The sequence below is a fragment of the Tympanuchus pallidicinctus genome, unplaced genomic scaffold (assembly GCF_026119805.1).
Source record: "Tympanuchus pallidicinctus isolate F22 unplaced genomic scaffold, pur_lepc_1.0 scaffold1, whole genome shotgun sequence".
NCBI classification, from domain to species: Eukaryota; Metazoa; Chordata; class Aves; order Galliformes; family Phasianidae; genus Tympanuchus; species Tympanuchus pallidicinctus.
In genome coordinates, this window is record NW_026294618.1 from 13,740,495 (window position 1) to 13,760,655 (window position 20,161).

The following is a 20,161-nucleotide window of genomic DNA, read 5'->3' on the forward strand; positions in this document are numbered from 1 at the left end:
TTGCATTCAGCATCTGGTCCAGGCAGCATTGAAGCTGTATTGAAACAATCATATGGCATTACCAAACACATGCATTTAAGGCTTAGAAGAAAGTTATTGCATAATAACCAAACTTTGCAAAGATCCATTGAGAGATTTTGCTTCAGTGTAATAGGCACAATAACTAGGGATTGTTAGAAATAATCACTAACATATAAAGGTTAACTTAAAGTAATAGTGCACAGCCAATCATACTAAAAGAAAAGGCCAAGGGTCTTGCTTGAGAATTGAAGGAAACTCACGCTTTTACTGTGGTCTTTATATCAGTAAAGAGGATGAGTAGCTGGTCAAAAACTGCACATGTCAAAGGAGAGGAAAAAAAGGAAGGTTCAAGTCAGCTGACTGCTCTGGATGGACCAGAGAGAGAATCCTGAGAGACTTCGTCACGAAAGCCTTGCACTAAATCCACTGGCAGTTATCTGTCAATCAGCCATTCTTAGCATACAGAGCAGTGTAATTTTTCTTTAATTTCCTGTATAGCTCGAGGTTTGTATTCCCTGACCTATTTTTCTCTTCCTCTTTTGTCTTTTTCCTCTTGGGCTCTCATGTTGTTACAGTGCAATTGTATGGTTAAAATCCAAGCTCTACCTAATCTATTTCTGTTTCTATTTTAAAATAGTAGAGAAAAGAAAATTCAGTTTGCCAGTTTTATACAGTATGCTTACAAATGTATAAATTAGATTTCATTCATCTACCTGATCCAAATACACAGGAATATTTTTTTTGGGGGGGGGAGAGTGAGTTTATTTTGTTGTTGTTTGAAAAAACAAGGGAACACCAAGAAAATAGCAACAACAAAAAAATAAAGCAAATAATATTTGGGAATCATTATGACCTTCAATGACCTTCACTTAAATGTAGAGGAAGCTTTGGATAGTTATGCTTGAACTGAGCGTATGGTTAAAGAACAGCATACCATGTCCTCTTGTATCAATTTTTGTGTGCCTTCGAGCTCGGTTATGTAAGTCACATCCTTTTCTTTCCTACTTCAAATTCTAGACCCTGTATAAGACACAAGTTCGAGAACTTAAAGAAGAATGTGAGGAAAAGACCAAACTTTGTAAAGAGATGCAGCAAAAGATACAAGAGTTACAGGATGAGAGGTACTGCTTGTACTGTTAATATATAGATCAGGATAGCTTTCTCTTATTTTTGTTCAGGTGGGGTTTGGTGGTTTATTTTATTTTGCTTTGTTGTTCCTTTTGTTTTAAGTAACCTCCCATTTTTTGAGTTAATAGTATGTATCAATAATTTGCAGAGATTCCTTGGCAGCACAGCTAGAAATCACTTTGACAAAAGCAGATTCAGAACAACTTGCACGTTCCATTGCTGAAGAACAGTACTCTGATTTGGAAAAAGAGAAGATTATGAAAGAACTGGAGATTAAAGAAATGATGGCTCGGCATAAACAGGAGCTTACTGAGAAGGATGCCACCATAGCCTCTGTGAGTAATATACATCATTATTTTGGTAGAGGTGTACGTGAGCATGAGTTTCATTTGCAGTTTGAGTTATCCATTGTAGTTTAGCATACTTAAATATGTTACACATTTATTTTCTTTGAATTAACTAGTTAAATATAAATATATATATATATGTATCTTGTACCCTGTTTCTTCCCTGTATCTCTTCTGTGCCCCTGTGCTAGTCATCTTACACTTGTTCTGGTTTCTGTCTGAAGCATCTCCTTCTGTGCTGTAGTGTTTTCATATGTCATTGATTTTTAGATATATGGTCACATGTACCTTTTGTTTGTAGTTGGAGGAAGCAAATAGAACACTAACAAGCGACGTGGCTAATCTTGCTAATGAGAAAGAAGAACTAAACAATAAACTGAAGGAGGAACAAGAACGTATGTATTCTCAGAACCAAATACAATTCGTTATGCCTATAGTTTGGTTCTAAAAATTCTATTTTATTTTGTAATGTGCTTTCATTTATATCTTTGTGTTTGTTTGTTTAAATTACCGTGTTACAGAAATTGCGAAGTTAAAAGAAGAAGAAGCAAATATAGGAAATATTAAAGCACAGTTTGAAAAACAACTGTTGAATGAAAGAACACTGAAAACCCAGGTAAGCAAATATATCCAAAGAAATAAGTGACGATGATTTAATAATCAAGTGTTCATATTTTTACTAAAAAACGTAGCACTTCATTCTTTTCCTGATGAAGTAAAATATGTCAAATTTATCTTTTTTTGCCTCTGCTAAGTAGTGAAATTGCATCCTCTTCTATTATTGCAGAGAAAGTCCTAATCTTCATGCAGTCCAAAAACATAAGTCTTGATTTCAGTCAAATGAATTTTTCACTTGATTTAGGTTCCTCTGTAATTACCATAAAATGTTAATTCTGATTTTCATATCAGATGTTTTTAACAGTAAGTGGCATTTTCATCCACTAGCTAATTGAAACTGAAGAGCATTTAAATGAGTAGAAGTCTTCTAAAGAAACATTTGTTTAAAGTGAAAATGGCAGCATTACCTTTATTCACTTTTGATTAATGCAAGTAACTTTCTACTACCAGATATGCAGAGATCTTAGTTCACAGATTAAAAATGCTTGATCACAGGTAGTGGAGAAGACTATTTCTCTGCAGCATAGCTCTGTATTTATTTGTTTGTTTTTTGCTTCTGTTTCCCTCATGGGAAGGCTGTGAATAAATTGGCTGAGATCATGAATCGGAAGGGTCCAGTCAAACGTGGAGCTGACACCGACGTACGGCGGAAGGAGAAGGAAAATAGGAAACTGCATATGGAACTGAAATCTGAACGAGAGAAGTTAACACAAATGATGATCAAGTATCAGAAAGAAATCAATGAAATGCAGGCAGTAAGATCCTCTTAACAAGTGTAAACATTGATACCATTTTCTGTAATGCTTAGTGAAATCGTTCGGTCTTGTAAGGTAGTGCATACAGTCTCTATTCCTGAATTTCCTCGATCGAAAGAAAGATGCAGCACATGTATTGAGACTGACTGCAAAACCTCCATAATTTTAAGTTCAAATTTTCTTTGAGAAGCAGAGTATCGTGACAATAGGAAACCTTTATTTTTATCCTTACAGCAAATAGCAGAAGAGAGTCAGATACGAATTGAGCTCCAGATGACTCTGGACAGCAAAGACAGTGACATTGAACAGCTTCGCTCACAACTACAGTCATTACACATTGGTCTAGACAACAGTAGCATAGGCAGCGGGCCTGGAGATGCTGAGGCAGACGATGGATTCCCTGGTATGTTATTCATATTAATATTCCTATTCGAATTGGGTTTTTTATCTGTTTTACCATGGAAACTGAAGTATTTGATATTTCTGGGCTTTTTATCTTAATGTGTTTCTATCACTGACCAATGCTTTGATAGAGTTCACTATCCATGCACTAACTACTTCTATCAGTCATCATACTTCATTCTTGAATTTATTTAAAGATGTTTCTTTAAAAAACAGTATTGTCTGACATTGAAACTAATCCTTTTTTCATCTTATTATTCTGGTCTATTTGCAATTATTATGTGATTAAATGTAAAACTAATACTCTTTTTAGAGACACTGTTTTGACTTCTTTTCTACCTTTTTCCTCCTTTATTCTTTATGTTTAGTCCATATCACTCAGTCCCACACTATGGAATCCATGTCTTTTACCTACAAGCACTCTTCCACCTCTGTCAGTATTGCCACTAAGCCTTCCAGTTCTCGCATGCTTCTCGATTCTGATTCTGACTCAGAAGAAGAACCTTTGTCTTGTTCTCACAGCCCTACAGAAGTTGATAGCCCAGGTGACATCCCTGAGACATGCTCGGTGTTGTCTTTATTGCTCCTTTTTTTCTATTTCAAAACTAACATTTACTAATACATGACTTTAAAAAAATGGCAGTAAGCAAAGTAATTACATGAAAAATTTACATGAAGTAATTGGCTTGTTTTATCTAAATGTTTATAGATGCTCATTGCCATTTATAAAACACTATTTTTATTAAAGCATTGAATAAATTCTTATTGTCTTGATCTTGAGGAAGACTATGCCCACTATCTTCAACTATCTGCATGACCCTAGGATACCAGAAAGTCAAATCTTTGTGTTTCACTGAAGTGTTGAGATATATCAGCCCTCACACTCTAAATGTACATTGCTTGGTCATAGAAATTCAGTCTTCTGAATGTTGACTTTTTTTTTTTCCTTGCATTGAATCTTATATTCAATTTTTTTTTTTGTAAGGAAAATAAAATTTATTTAAATTTGTTTTTCCTGATGCATAAAGAATATAATGAAATTATACAGCTCTGGTAAAACAGAACTTTGTTTCATTAGTTCTGTACCCTTTCCGTATGACTGCACTCTCTTGAGTAACATTTCTGCCTAGTGTTAATGTCAGAGATGGGATTTTCTAATTACACTCATATTTCTGTATTTTACATGGGGCACTTCTAAGTTGTGAATGTCTTTCAATCAAAGGCAAAACTTGTTTTGGAGTACTGACATTATTTCCTCAAACTGGAGTAAAGCATAATGCCTGTCTTCTGCTTATTTCATTCTCTGCTAAAAGAATCACTAAGTACTTATATAATATTTCCTTGTTAGCTGTTGCTGTGGTATGTGCATGGTTTTATTTTGTTCTAAAGTACAATCATGTCTAAACTAGGGCTATTTTCTAACAGCAGATTCTAACTGGAGATAGGATGTTGAGGAGTTTTATTTCTTCCTGATGCTTACAAACATACTGGGAAAATGTTGGAATATTCTTCAAGTCTCTGTAGGCATAACAGAAATTCTACGAATACCTTAATCGTTGTTTGTTAACCTGCATTGAATGTGGGCACAAGTCTGCCAGTGCCCTCTCTTGAGAAAGAAAATAGCTTTTGCAGTTGCAGGGCATGTCCTTTAACGGTTTAATGGTTGTCAATGTTAATGGCTTCAGAATTTTTAACTCAGAGAGGGAAAGGGAAAATTCCTTCCCACACTGGGTGGAAACTGCTATATATAGGGGTACTGTGAAAAATAGTGTCTAAGACTACAAGATAACTACGTGTCACTGAGCGCGTGGGCAGTTTGATCCTGGCAGGCTTTGGGTTACTACTGAAATGTGTACATCAAACAACAGTTGAGGAGTTAATGCTGTAGATAGATGTCATAGAATCATATCGTATCATAGAATATAGAATCACAGGATGGCCTGGGTTGAAAAGGACCACAGTGATCATCTAGTTTCAACTAGATGCTATGTGCAGGGTCACCAGGCACCAGACAAGGCTGCCCAGAGCCACATCCAGCCTGGCCTTGAATGCCTCCAGGGATGGGGCATCTGACTGTTGCAATGGTGTAGCATTAAATATCACAAGAAAGAGCAGTTGAATTTAGGCAAGGACTAGGGCTTAGCCAAAAATTACTTACTCTGGAATAGAAATTCTAGGAGATTTAGGCACAATTAGAAATATGGAGAAATTCATAGTGCAAAAAAAAAGATATGAATTAGAATATAAAACTTCTGAAATTTTACCCCGAGTAGAGAGGTTTATTTATAGGCTTATTGGTGGTGGTACTTTGCTCTGTTTTGTCTTTTATATATAATTGGATGTTGTGCGGTCTACTAATATCTTTAGAAACATTCTTCTAAGTCTTAAAGGTTGAAAGACTTTTAAAAAAGTCTTTAGAAATAACAGTAATAATGATAAAGGGAATGTGTGTGGTATCACTGCAAGTTTGCTCTTCCCCTTCTTCCTCTTACCTACTATTTTATTGTAATCACAGTGTTTGTTATTGCTGTATGGGGGAATACACTAATTGATTTCTGAAAATTTACTGTGATAAACTCTGCAAGATGTTATATGTTCTCAGCTTTGCTCTGTGACTTTTTTATTGATCTTCAGTGCGTATTTTTAAATGCACAGTAGGCTCAAAAAGAATGTTTTGTGAATACTTATGTTCTTCACTGTATGTTTTGTTTTGTTTTGTTTTGTTCTTCCAGAATCAAGATTGGAAGGCTGGTTATCACTACCTGTTCGAAATAACACTAAAAAATTTGGTTGGGTTAAAAAGGTAAACAATAATAATACAACAATTTTCTTTTTGCAATCTCTTATTGTTTCATGTGTAGTTTGGATTTTATTTTCGCTGCAGATTTTCAGCGCTTTCTTCAATACATGTTCTTGTAATTACTATATATAAATATATATATATATAGTATAAAAGTATAAAAAGTATAGTAGCTTATATATAGCTATGTCTGAGGGTTACAGAAGTTGGACCAGATGAACTTCAGAAGTCCTTTCCAACCTAAGCCATTCTCTGAACATATAATTCTGTTAAGGCTTTTTTTTTTGTCCTACCAGAGCTGAAAACAGCTGCTTACAGACTTCAGACATTTGTATGTTCTCAACAGCATCATGTAGCTAGAACTCATTATAGACTGGAAACATGCTTTTCACAAATTCCTTGTTTAAGAGAGAAAACTAACGGCCGTGCATCTGCTCTGTGCAACCCTCACTTGCTGATTGCTTTTCAGGAGCCTCTTTGGTGGTCTTTGCCCAAAGAGAAACCGATGCCGTTTATATCAGTTTGCTCAGTCAAACTGTTCATTCTGGATAAAGTTCTAGAAATTTGAGTTCTTAGGGGTACCTGATTTTCTGAACTTTGTGAGTGTGATGCCTATTAGTTGTGAGCTGCACATGTAAAATAGGCATCCTAAGACGATAATTGCTGCTGCTCTGAGAGAAAATTAAATCTGTAAATTAGAAACTAAAAATTTTTGAGTTAATCTCTCTCTTACTTTCATTTTGATCTCCTCACAGATGCTTACATTTGTTTAAGTACCAACTAATATGACAATGTAAACTAATGCATCAGGTAGTAAAATTTCATAGTGCAGTTAATTTACTGACAAAGTATGGAGTCAAGATACAGTACTACTATTATGCTTTTAGCTACCATTCAATAAAACTGTAGAAAAATATTTCTGTCACATCTTTGATGTGATCAGTTGGATTATAATGTATGTTTTATTCTTTTCTGCCTCCTAACAGTATGTAATTGTAAGCAGTAAGAAGATCCTGTTCTACGACAGCGAACAAGATAAAGAGCAATCCAATCCCTATATGGTATTAGACATAGAGTGAGTATTAGCACACAAGATTGCTTCCTCTGAATTGCAGGCAGACTTTGTCAGAAAGGCCTTTTAGAAAGATGTGGTCTGGTATCACAGTGCCAGTTGGAGTGTACTTTTGCAGTTAGCTCTGTTTAGATGTTTGTTAGCCAACACAGAGCGCTCAACTGGCATAAGGGAAGTGTTTTCACTAGCTCAGCTAGACATATCTCACACACACTGTAGCAAGAAATGTTAAGAAATCTGTAGCTGAGAGGCTATAGTTTTCAGTGTTTGTACATTTTCACTACAATGCATGCTTATAGGTGGGTTATATAATTAATTTATTTCCTTAACAAATACAGATTTTGGCTATTTGAAGGCTGGAGTCTGAACAGAGGATTGTGTTAGAAAGATCCCAGCAATCACTGAAGTCAGCTTTTCATTGCTATCATTTTTTTCATAAATACAGCTGTATATTTGTGACTTGTGTTTATTTAGGGCTTGGAAATCCGTGTGCAGGACTGAAAGACAGGATTATTGCTTGTATATTGATAACATTAATTTTTGTCTTTATTGAAACAATTTCTTACAGCAAACTATTCCATGTCCGACCAGTCACCCAGACTGATGTGTACAGAGCAGATGCCAAGGAAATTCCAAGGATATTCCAGGTATTCAATAATAAATTAATGTTTATAGTGTAACATACATCACATACCATGTTTTGAAACATATTCCCCTAACTTTGTCGAAGTGAAGCTTTTACTTCAAAGTTGTTGAAAATATTCATTCCAGTGTTATTCTTTGGTTTTTCTAATTCAAGAATTATTCTGAATATGTTTTTGTCATAAAGGAGTTCTGAGATTATTATGCTTTAATTCTAGATTCTATATGCTAACGAAGGAGAGAGCAAAAAGGAGCAGGAATTTCCTGTGGAGCCTATGGGAGAGAAGTCAAATTATATTTGTCACAAAGGACATGAGTTTATACCTACTCTTTATCACTTTCCAACCAATTGTGAAGCTTGTATGAAGCCTCTTTGGCATATGTTTAAACCTCCTCCTGCTCTGGAATGTCGCCGTTGCCATATCAAATGTCACAAAGATCATATGGATAAAAAAGAAGAGATTATAGCACCTTGCAAAGGTAATTAGCAGATATTTGAGTGTGTGTATAGTTGCTGGAGTCACAAGGCATGCTAATGAATCACAGGGTCCTATCTGTGACACCAACTAAACTTCAAGAGGTAGGTTTTTCTTCAGTGGGTATGTAAAATTTTCTGAAGGTGTCTACAAGAGGATCAGCTCACTGTTATGAGTGAATGCCATATGGGTGGATGGCTTCATACCTGCTGTGTTGTCAGCATCACACAGGTAGAGCATAGTTGTAGGACTGCTCACACTGTTGTGCAGCATTGCTGAGTGAAGCAATAGTGAGTTTTAGGAAATGGATTATATTTAGTGAAATTTTTTATGTAGGGGACATGTTAAGAAAAATAACAATTATTATTAATTTTTATTTGAAAAATTCTTACTACAGTGTATTATGATATTTCAACGGCGAAGAATCTACTACTGTTAGCTAATTCTACAGAAGAACAGCAAAAATGGGTGAGCCGACTGGTGAAAAAAATACCCAAGAAACCTCCAGCACCAGACCCCTTTGCTAGATCTTCTCCCAGAACTTCTATGAAGGTACAGCCAAACCAGTCCATCAGACGACCAAGTCGACAGCTTCCTCCAAACAAACCAAGGTAACACAAGAGCTGCTATGTATTTTATTGTTCAAAACATTTTACTGCAATTAATGTGATATATGTTGATATCAGTAGTTGACAACAATGTTGGCAACCACTGATATGTAATCTAGTATGTCATCTTCTGTAAACCTCATGTAAGTAATAAGAACCATCATTATGCTTGTTTACTGGTTCAAAGGACATTGCACTATCTGTTATTTAACCTACCATTACTGATAACATATGTTACTACTGTTTCTGTGAACTAGAAGCTGGTAGGGAATATGAAGCTTAGATATGTCAAGAGTCATTAAGAGGGTTGTGAGGTTTTTAAGGAAACAAAACTGTACCTGATTAAAAGTTAAGCTATGACATTAAGTACTTGTCATTCTAATGAACCTTGGAGAGAACTGGGTGCCTTCAAAAGGCAATCTAGAAGAGCTTACGCATAGCAAAAGAATGCATGTCTTTTCTTTCTTGCTGGGTGGTTTGGAGGAATGTGTTTGAATTCCTGCTCCACTCTAATGTTAGAAACATCACTGAGGATTTTTGTGTTAGAGTGTGATTCATCTGACCAAATGTATCTATGTCTAACTCTGCTTACAGAGTCATATATAGGAAGAGTTGTTATTAAGATTGAATTTGTGTTATCCCAATAAAAAGGAGAAAGTAGAAAGGGAGCATAGAGTGCTCTTCAACACATACAGCACAAGGTTATTCAGATGAATCTCTCTTTTGCATCTATGCCCATGCAGGTTTCGCAGTGTGGTACCATATTCTGCACTGGTAGACATCCATCTGAGTGTCAATCATTCTTTTTGAAAGAGAGCAAGTAGACATGAAGTGATGGTCACCATTTGGTCAAATAGCTAAAACACTTGCCAAAGGGTGGGAGAGTTGGTTTCAGCTCTTTACCCAGCCCAGAAATACTCATGCTCCTGTCTCATGTTTCCTGAAAGAGCAGTCTTACTGTCACGTTGCTCTCATGTGGGAAATAAATGTCTATAAAAAACAGACTTCTATTATTGGATTAGTTTTAAGGAGCAAAATCCTATGCTGTAGCCATAGAAGTGATAACATTTAGCAGGTAGCATTTAAGTGATTGCACAGTATTCTGGATTTTTCAGTGTGCTGTTTTCATCGCCTAGAATACTGCTGGGTTTATTAAAGAGGAAAGAACAGTTAAGGTTATGAAGTTAATACTTGGTTGTATTAATCTCCAGTTTTTGACATCCTGTGTAAATTTCTATCTATCCACCTTTCTTTTCTTTGTTGCCATATAACAGCAGCAATGGCCAGTTCAGCAAAGGCTTATTTTTTATTGTTGTTATTGTTTTTCACCTTTGCACCTTTGTGAGATAACTTGGGAGTGATAGTTTTGGTCTTGTTTCTGTGATCAGACTATCACCGGTATCTCAACTGGCTGCTTGAAAACAGGGTTGGGTGAATCAACAGAATTACAATAGGGAATGCAGTGTAATCATGCTCCACTGTATTGTGATGCTACTGAAATCACAAAACAGCTCTATGTAGGAAGATTTGGATATTAAAAAAAAAGTGCAGTGAAATTTAATGTGTGGTAATGCATAGTGAAAGGACTCAAAGCAATATAACTTTCCTCCTAATTTCCATGTTATCAAATCTTTGATTGTTTACTTCACATACTTTAAAAGAAAGTCTGACCTTATAATTTGAATTTTAAATGATTACTTTTTTTTTAATTCTATCCATGAAAGTGAAGAATTTAATTGTTCCATTTTAGGGAATGATTACTGAAGGGATTCTTGGTGTAAAACTAGCCAAAATAGCAGTAATTGGATTGAAGCGCAAATCAATGAAACATTATTCATGGCAAACTGGAGGACAAGTAAAACTATGCTTCTGTATTTCCATATTCTGGTTGGTTAGCATTATTTTGTTTCTTATTATTGACATATAAAAGGTATTTAATAAATTCTGATTCTTTTTCCATAGCTATCTTTAATTGCTCAGAAAGAAAATTTTCTTGTTACACCATTCTTATTTCAATCTTCATGATGGTTTTTTTTTACTAAATGCCTTCATAACAGTACCTACTCTTCCCATTCTTTTTATTGTGATCCTCCTCCGTTCAGCTGATGATTCTTTTTTTCCTCATTTCCTTCTATCCATATATTCTCTGTCTGTATATTTCATATTTCATGATGGTGGGAGAAGGAGGAGGATGGATACATTGGTGTGTAAACGATTTTATGGATGTAGTTAAAATTTTCAAGTTGCCTTTTCAAATGTACCTGGCAGCTTAGAAGTTACAAGTGGAAAACTGTAATTCTATCAGGTCATTTAGCCTTAATGCAGGTTTGTCAAACTTGTGGAAATCTGTATGGATGTAAATACTTTCAATTAGAAACCACATACCTAAAAATCATTGTTGGTGCTATAACCAATTAGCATCTGACTGTTGCTTCCATGAGGTTTCCATTTTCCATTATGAAGATTACTGAGAATGAAAACCTAGTTGCCAGCTTAATGAGTAGCTGGGGACAAGCTGGAGGTGAGCAACAGATTGAGGGAAGGGATTTCACTCCTCTGTTCTCCACTAGTATGTGGTGAGATACTGCTGCAGATACTTCAAAGAGGACTTTTGCCAGCTGTGGAAAGTCCAGCAGAGACCACCAGGATGGTCAAGGCTGGAGTACTTGTAGTAAGCTGGGCTCGCTCAGCCTGGATGAGGGCTGGCTCTGGGAAGCCTACTAGGCCTGTGGAGAGATTCCAGCTGAAGACAAACAAAAGCTTTTTCCCAGTGAGGACAGTCAGGGAGAGAGAGAGGGCTATTGGGGCTGGGTGGGCTCCAGCCTTATGATAGAATGGCTTGGGTTGGAAGGGACCACACTGCCTGCCCACCCAACCCCTGCCATGGGTTGGCCCCCCACCAGCTCAGGCTGCCCAGGACCCACCAGACCTGGCCTTGAGTGCCTGTGGGCACCCACAGCTCTCTGGGCAGCTGTGCCAGGGCCCCACCGCCCTCTGAGCAAAGAATTTTCTCCTGACATCTAACCTAAATCTCCCGTTCCCCCTAGTCCTACCACAGTCAGACCATGTAAAAAGTCATTCTCCCTCCTGTTTATGACTCCCCTTGAAGTACTGGAAGTGAGGTGCTGGAGTTTTTCAAGACCTAACTGCAAAAAAACCCAGAGGTCCTGGGCTGACGTTTGGAAGTTTAATTTAAGTGTAATAACTTTAAAAGCTGGAAAGCCATTGAAAACTGAAATCTACTTTGTTTAAAGGATGCAATTAACTGAACTAAACACTGTAGCATGTTATATTTAAAACATCCTAAAGCTTTTCTTTAGCGTATGGTTTCTATCTCTGCCTCATATAGGTGGCATGTAATCCTGACTTCAATCCTGAGTTCACTGGAAAAATGACCAGATTGAGTTTCATTTCCTATACATTAAGGAGTTAGTACTTCAGATGTTCATCTGAAATCCTTCTATAGTAGCAGAAAGATGAATGCCTCTAGACAATGATTCATCCCATCCCAGCATAAGAGCCTAAAATAGGTGAAATGACTCATTTGCTGAAATAATATGCTCTCCATTCTGTAGGAGCATGGGCAGTGATGCATAGAGAACAAGTTGATACATCCTCTTTTTTGGCATAGCCTAAGTTAAAAATAATGAGGCTACAGTACATCTGTCTAGGATGATCTCACTGTATTTAGGATAAATGGCAAAATCCCACTGTATTTGTGAGCTCAGGTGACGCTTTTGTTCAGTGTTCTATTCAACAACCAGATTACTCAGTTTTATTAAAAAGACATAGATCTGAAAGGGATGGTAGGTGAGCATGAAGCTGCGTGTTGGTCAACAGAACTGCAGCAAAACAGGAAGCTAATTTTATGAAATGTGTGCGTTGGTCTTTTCTACTGAAATTTTGGGGGAGAACAAGCAATACGGTAAGTGTTCTGTAGAATTTAATTACTTGTGATGAATCTCCTTTGAATACAATATTTGTGGCTCCCCGAACAGCAATTGAATGTTCATACTCCATAGCAGGCAGAGGAAGGAGCCCATCTATGTTAAGACAGTTATTTTAAAAGTTATAGTGATAATAAATGGAATTTTGAAGCTTCTTGTAGGAGTGTGACACACATTAAACATCAAACCCTCCTGTTGCAGATTACTTGATCTGGCATTTAAAGACTGGGATTGGTCATTTGATGATGTTGATGATATTGATGATGATGATGATGATGACGATGTTTTTGATTTCTGAAGAAGTATAAGGGGTAAATCTAAATAGTGAGGAATGGATTTGTTTGCCTTTGAATACAGCATGCTATGTTGGATTTTGATTCTCAAAGCAGAGAAAAGTACAAGATCTCATTTTGAGAATTTACACAGTAAAAATGAGATTCTGTTTCGTGGTGTCAAATTCTTTTAGAGGAGCCATTAAAATGGTCTTTTTGCCTTTTCGGTGTTCTTATTTTTCTAATTTTAGATCTTTGTTCAAAATTCATGTCTGCCTGCCCCAAAAGAAAGCATCTCTTGTTGTCAGAGTAGTAATTCATCTGTAGTGCTAATGCTGCTAACCTCTGCAAACAATTACTGAAGGCTAAAAAGGGAGGTTGTAACAGTTGGAATTTACCTAAAATACAATTGCTATTTACAAATAATACTTTTCTTAAGCTTTTAACCTGAATTGATGTGTCCGTGGCTAGCAGACATGAAATCACAGTTCTGCATTTTGCTTTTTCTACCTGTGTTATGAAGTGAATTTGACTTGGCTTTCCTTTGCAGTGCTGTGCTTTTTGGGTACCTAACAATGTGTTATAAAACTATGTAAACAAACAGGCTTTGCAGCTTCTGTGGTGCGGTTTCTTTGACTGCTTTAGAACAGATGCAGCTGTGTTCTTGATCTAATTTGCCCCATGGCTTACCTTGAAAACACAGTGTGAATGTACTTGGACTTTACCCTCGTATGTTACAAGGGGGATTAATTGTTTTGGGCTCATAATGCGTAAGGTTGTACTAAAGTACTATGATGCTGTTGAATGCAGAGGAATGACTTTTTCCCAAGCTTACTGATAAGGTCATCTCAAAGAAGGATTCTGAGGAAGTATGTTCTTATCACACATTCATTCACTGCCTGTACTGACCAAACTTTCTGCTTCTTTTCCAGCTAACTGCTTTCCATGAACGCAGACGCAACTCAAGGTGATAATTTTCTTCCTGTTACAGCAAGACTGAAACATATCCCAAAATATATTAAAAATATATATTTTCCTGAGAGATTGTGCTATATATATCAGAGGTTTACATTTTTGCTGCAATATAAATTACTAATCTCTGAGGGTTTTCCTGTATTCCCCCGAGTGACTGATCAAACGAGGAATGGCTGGTAAATAGCAAAAGGATATGTTAGGTCACCTTTCAAATTGTGTTCCACAAAAGCTTTCTCGGCAAGACACATACACTACATTTCATAAAAGGATTGAGAGGAATGAGTATTTAAACTGAAGAAAGTGACTTCTCAGCTTTCATGAAGATGCCACCAGCATGCCTGCGAGAACAGGAGGACGATCCATCGTAGTGATATAGACTGCATCTGTAAGAAGTGACCATTATACTGTGTATATATATTGTACTGTAATACTGCAAGAGGGTTTTAAAAATCTTTCCACTTTATTTTTTTATGCTTATTAATCAGATACCGTTACTTATTGCAGTTGCAACTATGCACTTGTATAAAGCCATAATGTTGAAGTTTATATCATTCATACATGTCTATCAAAAGCTGCATGTCAGTGTTCAGCAGCTAGTTCAAAGTATATGCTAGTTTCAGCTGCGTCATCATGGGCAGTCCTGTTTTACCTGTCTAATTGCCTTAATTTAATTTTTTTTTCAAGTTTTTTTTGGCCCATTCTCTGTATTTAAGGAAAAAAAGGTTTACCAGCTCTTAGGATGCAATTTTGCTTTGTGGCAGAAAAAATAGTGCACTATTTTTACACCTAGTAGGTATATCAATGTCAACTTACTTTGAATGTATATCGACTGGTTTTGAGGGTGGAGAAGTGTTGGTTACAAAAACAATGTCTGATAAGAATGGACTTACTAGACCATGTGTTTATACATGTAACTGCTCATCCAGCCCTTCTTACAAACCTCAATATAGTTATTGACTTATATTAACCCTCATTAAGTGCTATGAAAACTTCATTTTGCCTTGTTTTTGCATACTCTCCTAGATGTGTGTTTATTTCTGGAAGAAAAAAAAAGAAAAAGAGAATCTGTGATTATTTTTTACATTTCACAACACAACACCCAAGAAGTGTCACAGACTTTAAAGAAAACTAATACATACTGTAGATGTATTTTAAAGTTTTAAATCTGGTTCTCTAGCACATAGCTGTAGGCATAGATAAATATTCCAGTAGTGTGTTTTGAGAACTGATAGCTGGGAATAAAGGGCCTCAGAGGCACTTAATTGGACTTTTTTTTTTTTTTTTTTTTTACTTGGGAGTTGTACAAAAAATAGAGTTTATGTGGACTCATTCATGATGCGTTCATCATTATCCCAGAAAATGCATGTTTTATACAACTGCAGTATGCTATGTTCAACATATTGACAGTAAAAAATGTAGTCTCCTATTTGGTCTCTTTATATATATAAATATATATATATATTTAAAATATATATATATATATAAACTATTGTGTGGGAGTGCAGTAATTTAAAATATGATCTAACACTTCAATGAAGGAGGACATTTCACTTTAAAATTTTGTTTGTTTGTTTTTGTTTTTTTAAAGAGTGTTGGAATGTTTGGAAGGATAGGACCATGATTTATTTAACACTATCATGAATGGTGGACTTGGAAACACTGAAATACTGAAAATGAATAAATATATTTGCATTTTGTAACTGCAGTTCAGCTTAACAGAGCCAGAATGTATTCAGTCTTCTATTTATGCACTCGCAAAGTAAAACATTGTTTGTGAGTTCTTAAATCCAGACCTAAATCTTTCGTATCATTTCTCTTTAGGTATTTTAACCCAACGCACAGCTACGGTGTTTTTTCCCTGCTTGTTTGGATTTACAGAAGTACGGTATATTTTTAGGTCAAGCAGATTTGCGTAGAGTACAACATTAAAAATGTATACAGTAAAACTGTTTCCATTCACTGAATGCATAAATATTTTATATATATAAAAAAATGTTACATTGTGGGAAGTTCTATCCTTTTCTGAATTGGAGAATATTATATATATATTTTTAAATAAACTATTTGAGTAAGGTAAAATAGTTCCTGAACTTGACAAGCTGGTAATTAATTGAAGTATTGAAACATATAGGCAACTACTGCAGCAGATATGGGGAAGGCAAAGCCAAGCAGAGGCTGTGTGGAGAAGAAGGGCACGCTCTGTGGAGTTGGTTTGCAGCCCATCATGTACCAGGTTGGATCTGTTGCACTTCCTCTGCATGTCTTGCCCTCATCTATTGTGAATCCCTACAGCCCTGTCATGCCTGGTATTTTAGGAACTGCATGTCATACAGTATTTACTAGCTGCAGTTTATACAGTCTGTACTTACAGAAATAGTTACTAGCTACACATACAGCAGGCTGTATTGAGAAGGTATTGTAGAATGATAGGGGCTGAAATGGAGCACAGTTTGCTGGTTGAACCTCTCCCAAAAAGCAAGTCCTCCTTAGAAGGGGGACCTCGAGACCTGCTCTCTTTGGGTTTCCAGTGCCTCTAGGGATGAAAGTACTGTAGCATTCCTCAGCTCTCCTACATGCAGTTGTGTCCCAAAAGAAACAAACATGTGGGTAATGTTGAGCTGTAACGTGGAGGTCATTTGGCCAACAGTATGATGTGAACAGCCTTTGTTTTGTACCCAGGACAGAAAAGCCAGAGCAGTTCTTCTGTCCCTCTTGCATGTCAGAGCTTTCATGTGCTGATCTGTGGATTGAAAGGACCCCATTAATATTAGTTCCTGGGGGTTGCAGTGTCTCCCTATTGTCTGGTATTTAAAACTGAGAGAAGAACATCAGAGACTGGATGTTTCATATGCTTTATTTTTGTAACAGGGCTGTTGCAGCAAACAGAACGTTTTTATGGCCTGGCTGATTTTATCTAAAAAAATTATCTTATTGCAAGTCCTGTTGTTTCACAAGAGTATACAGACACAGCCAAGTATACAGCCAAGCTGCAGATTAACCTTCTGCAAAAATCAGGGCTCAAACTGGGAGCCAGAAGCTCAAGACATGTACAGACAAGTTGCTGTTGGTTTCTATCCAGGAGCTCATCAGCACAGAAGCTGGACGAGAAGCCCCCATCTGAGCAGCATGTCAGCTGACACAACTGCCTTCCTGAAAGTAGATTTCCATGACTGTCCTGGTTGTGTGCTGCACTTCCATAGTTCCAGTGGCTCCTGCCAAAGCTCAGCCCCTTACAGCGATGCCGGATGGAGCACCAAGCATGCGTGCAACAGAACTCAGAACTTCCTGCACTTCTTAGCGTGGCTGATTGAATCTAAAACATGATACAGACCGCAGTTCTTCCAAGGATTTGGAAGTGCAGAAGCTGAAGTACTTTGACAGTCAGCAAATGTAAAGAGTCACTGATGTTTCACTGCAAGCGTCTGGATCTTTTACCACCTCTTGAAGATGCTGGATGCTTGGCAGGCACTCAGCAGCTCTCTTGGGTCACTGTGGCCAGCAAACTTTCTGCTGGACACAGCGTGCTTTCTGTGTTCAGTTTCTCAGGAAGTTCTGGATGTTCATTAGGAGTGTGAGCATTTGTAATATAATCTTGCAGTGACACTGTAAGCTGCTTCAGGGATCATCAGTGTCCCGTGGACCATGGGGGTTTGCATACTGCTTTGAAATGTCTCTCACAAGAGTGGGAAGGAGTTTTCATTTGAATCTGTTTAAAAGATGTTGACAGAGCAGTTCTGAAACTAATTCATGCTCTTAGTTACAGTTGCCTGCGAAGCAGGTGATATACTCAGACATGCTCACATGAGCCTACTGAGATGCATGTGGCAGAACAGTCTGAACACTGCTGGTGTAGTTTGTTCCAGAACTGTTGCAATGAATGAGAGAGCTCCCTGTAGCTCCAAGATGCCTGTGAGGACTAAGCCTTACTACAAAGTTTGGGATTTAGAGTCTTTACCCCTTTGTAGGCAAGAAGTAGTGCTCGATCAGGGTAAGAAAGGCATGTTACTTCCTGATACTTGCTATTGCAACCACGCTGCAAGATTTGATCAGTACTGCTCTTGCTCCACTGATCTTACAAAAACCATGAGATTAAAGTGATCTTTCAAAATGAAAGACACGTTGAATGCACTGCTGCACGAGGGAGCAAAATTATGAAGTCTTGAGTGTATGCAATCCTGCATACCTAAAGAACTCTGGAAGGACGTATCTTCACCCTGAAAAGAAAGGGCAGAGAGCAGCAATTCTGTGTCCCTGTGGCCTTTTTTAGGTTGCTGGGAGGAACGACAGAATTGCCTTCTCACACCTTGGTAGAATCTGTAGTCACTCAAAAGTGAAAGAGGGTAACAAAAAATGTTTTGCATAAGCTCAGTTTATGCTTCAATACAGTCTTGACACAGGGCACTGAGGCATGGAACACATGATCTTCTATTTACACCTCCAGTATGGTGTGAGACAGGTCAGCACTTTGGTACTGCTGACTGAAGCCTCCAAAAGCAGAAATAGTCAACGTCCCAAAGAGAGCACATGCACTGAAGATTTCCAGTTACAACAAGGTGGTAAGTAAAATTGGTTTTTTAGCATGGAGTCATGTTACTATTCAATTTTAATCATCATTAGCTGGCTCTTCTTGCCACACTGAGATAGTGCAGGTTCTGCCCTTTCATTTCCAGAATGCTTGATGGATAAAACGAGATTTCAGCCCTGTGCTCTTCTGTGAATAAATAATACCACATAATATAAGGAAGCACTTGTTTAGTCTACGCACAGTCTAAGCTAGCTCTGCTGAGCTGGATAAATTCCAGCCTCAACAACAGAAAAACAGGACATGAATTAAATCATGACAAATATTTAAATTGTATTTAGGATATCCCCTTAAATTTCATCGGGAGTATTACATAGGATCATTATGTCTGTATTTTACCTCCAAACCAAAGCTTGGAACATTTCCAAGAAGGATTATTGTCCCCAACCACTACCAAGGAAGGATGGACTGGTTGATGTCCTGGAGGTGTCTCTCTGTCTGCTATCAGGCAGCAAAGGCTGAGCTATATCAAGGCTCTGCTCTGTCCCTGCTGAGGCCTCAAGCAATAGCATCCAGCACGTGCTGAACTGGCAGGTCCTCATGATACTGTTTGTCGTGGCTCTTGGGAGCCTATCTGACCTCACCAGCCCTTATCTCTGAGAAATAAAGCTCAAAATCAAGCAAATTAAGCCCTGACCAAAATCAAGAATTTAATAACATTTGATTCAAAGGTGGTTGGGTTTTTCTGTTTTGTTCCCTGTCTGCCAGCCCGCTCCTTTCTCCCATTTTACTGGATTGCATTGGCGGGACCAGGTTGAGAAGCAGCTACACGCACACATAAGCCAGCAGAAGAGGTCCCAGAACAGGGAGCTGAGTGCTCAAAGCTGTGAAATCTTTTGCTGGATTAGTGCAATGCAAAGAAACACTGAGCCTGTGTGCTCTTACTCCATGCAGAAAGCTTAGTCTTATGGAGGGAAAGTCCTGGGTTTGCATGTGTGATCACTGATCACAAATCAGAAACAGGCTTTTGGGAAAAGAACCATACCCATCTTCCACTGTCGATGCATCCCTTCTTTTAGAGTTGCAGCCTGTTCTCTGCAGTCACATCCTTGTTCTGCCTTTGGGCAGAAATGCCTCAAGAGAAATGCCTCCTCTGACATACTGCTAAAGAGAGCTCTGTTGCTGAACGCATGCTGTAGCTTAACCACTTAACATAGTTAACACAGAATCATAAAGTCACAGCTGGAGAGACTTGGGGCTGCATTCAAATTTCACTGGCCTGTACTAGATTGAAATTTAGTATTGTTTGGGCAAGACAACTCATACTTCTTGTAAGCCCTGGTAGGTCCCACGCTTTCCAACCCAGGGAAAGCAATTTTACCCTGTGAACGTGTTGTCACCTGATGCAAGCAGAGGCTGTGTGGGTGATTCAGCACTTCAACACGATCTGCATGTGGAGAATTACCTTCACCTCTGTGGACAGAAGTTGCTTACTGCCTTTCAAACAATAAACAGACCTGAGCTGCTTTCCCTGTTTGCTCTGGGCCACCTGCTGCACCGTGCAGTGAACAACTTG

The 20,161-nt window shown here is 37.7% G+C and overlaps 1 protein-coding gene across 1 annotated transcript in view; it reads left to right on the forward strand.

The window, feature by feature from the left end:
* ROCK2 (Rho associated coiled-coil containing protein kinase 2) overlaps positions 1-14,130 on the forward strand; it is a 91,502-nt gene extending 77,372 nt beyond the window's left edge. The window contains exons 21-33 of the mRNA XM_052690171.1: positions 1,039-1,142; positions 1,298-1,484; positions 1,798-1,891; positions 2,018-2,112; positions 2,690-2,869; positions 3,104-3,272; positions 6,004-6,074; positions 7,058-7,146; positions 7,712-7,790; positions 8,004-8,265; positions 8,659-8,872; positions 13,018-13,127; positions 14,021-14,130. Of these exons, the coding sequence (XP_052546131.1) occupies positions 1,039-1,142; positions 1,298-1,484; positions 1,798-1,891; positions 2,018-2,112; positions 2,690-2,869; positions 3,104-3,272; positions 6,004-6,074; positions 7,058-7,146; positions 7,712-7,790; positions 8,004-8,265; positions 8,659-8,872; positions 13,018-13,114 (1,641 nt within the window). The 3' untranslated portion in view covers positions 13,115-13,127; positions 14,021-14,130. The remainder of the gene's footprint in view (positions 1-1,038; positions 1,143-1,297; positions 1,485-1,797; positions 1,892-2,017; positions 2,113-2,689; positions 2,870-3,103; positions 3,273-6,003; positions 6,075-7,057; positions 7,147-7,711; positions 7,791-8,003; positions 8,266-8,658; positions 8,873-13,017; positions 13,128-14,020) is intronic.
* Positions 14,131-20,161: the final 6,031 nt, after the last annotated feature.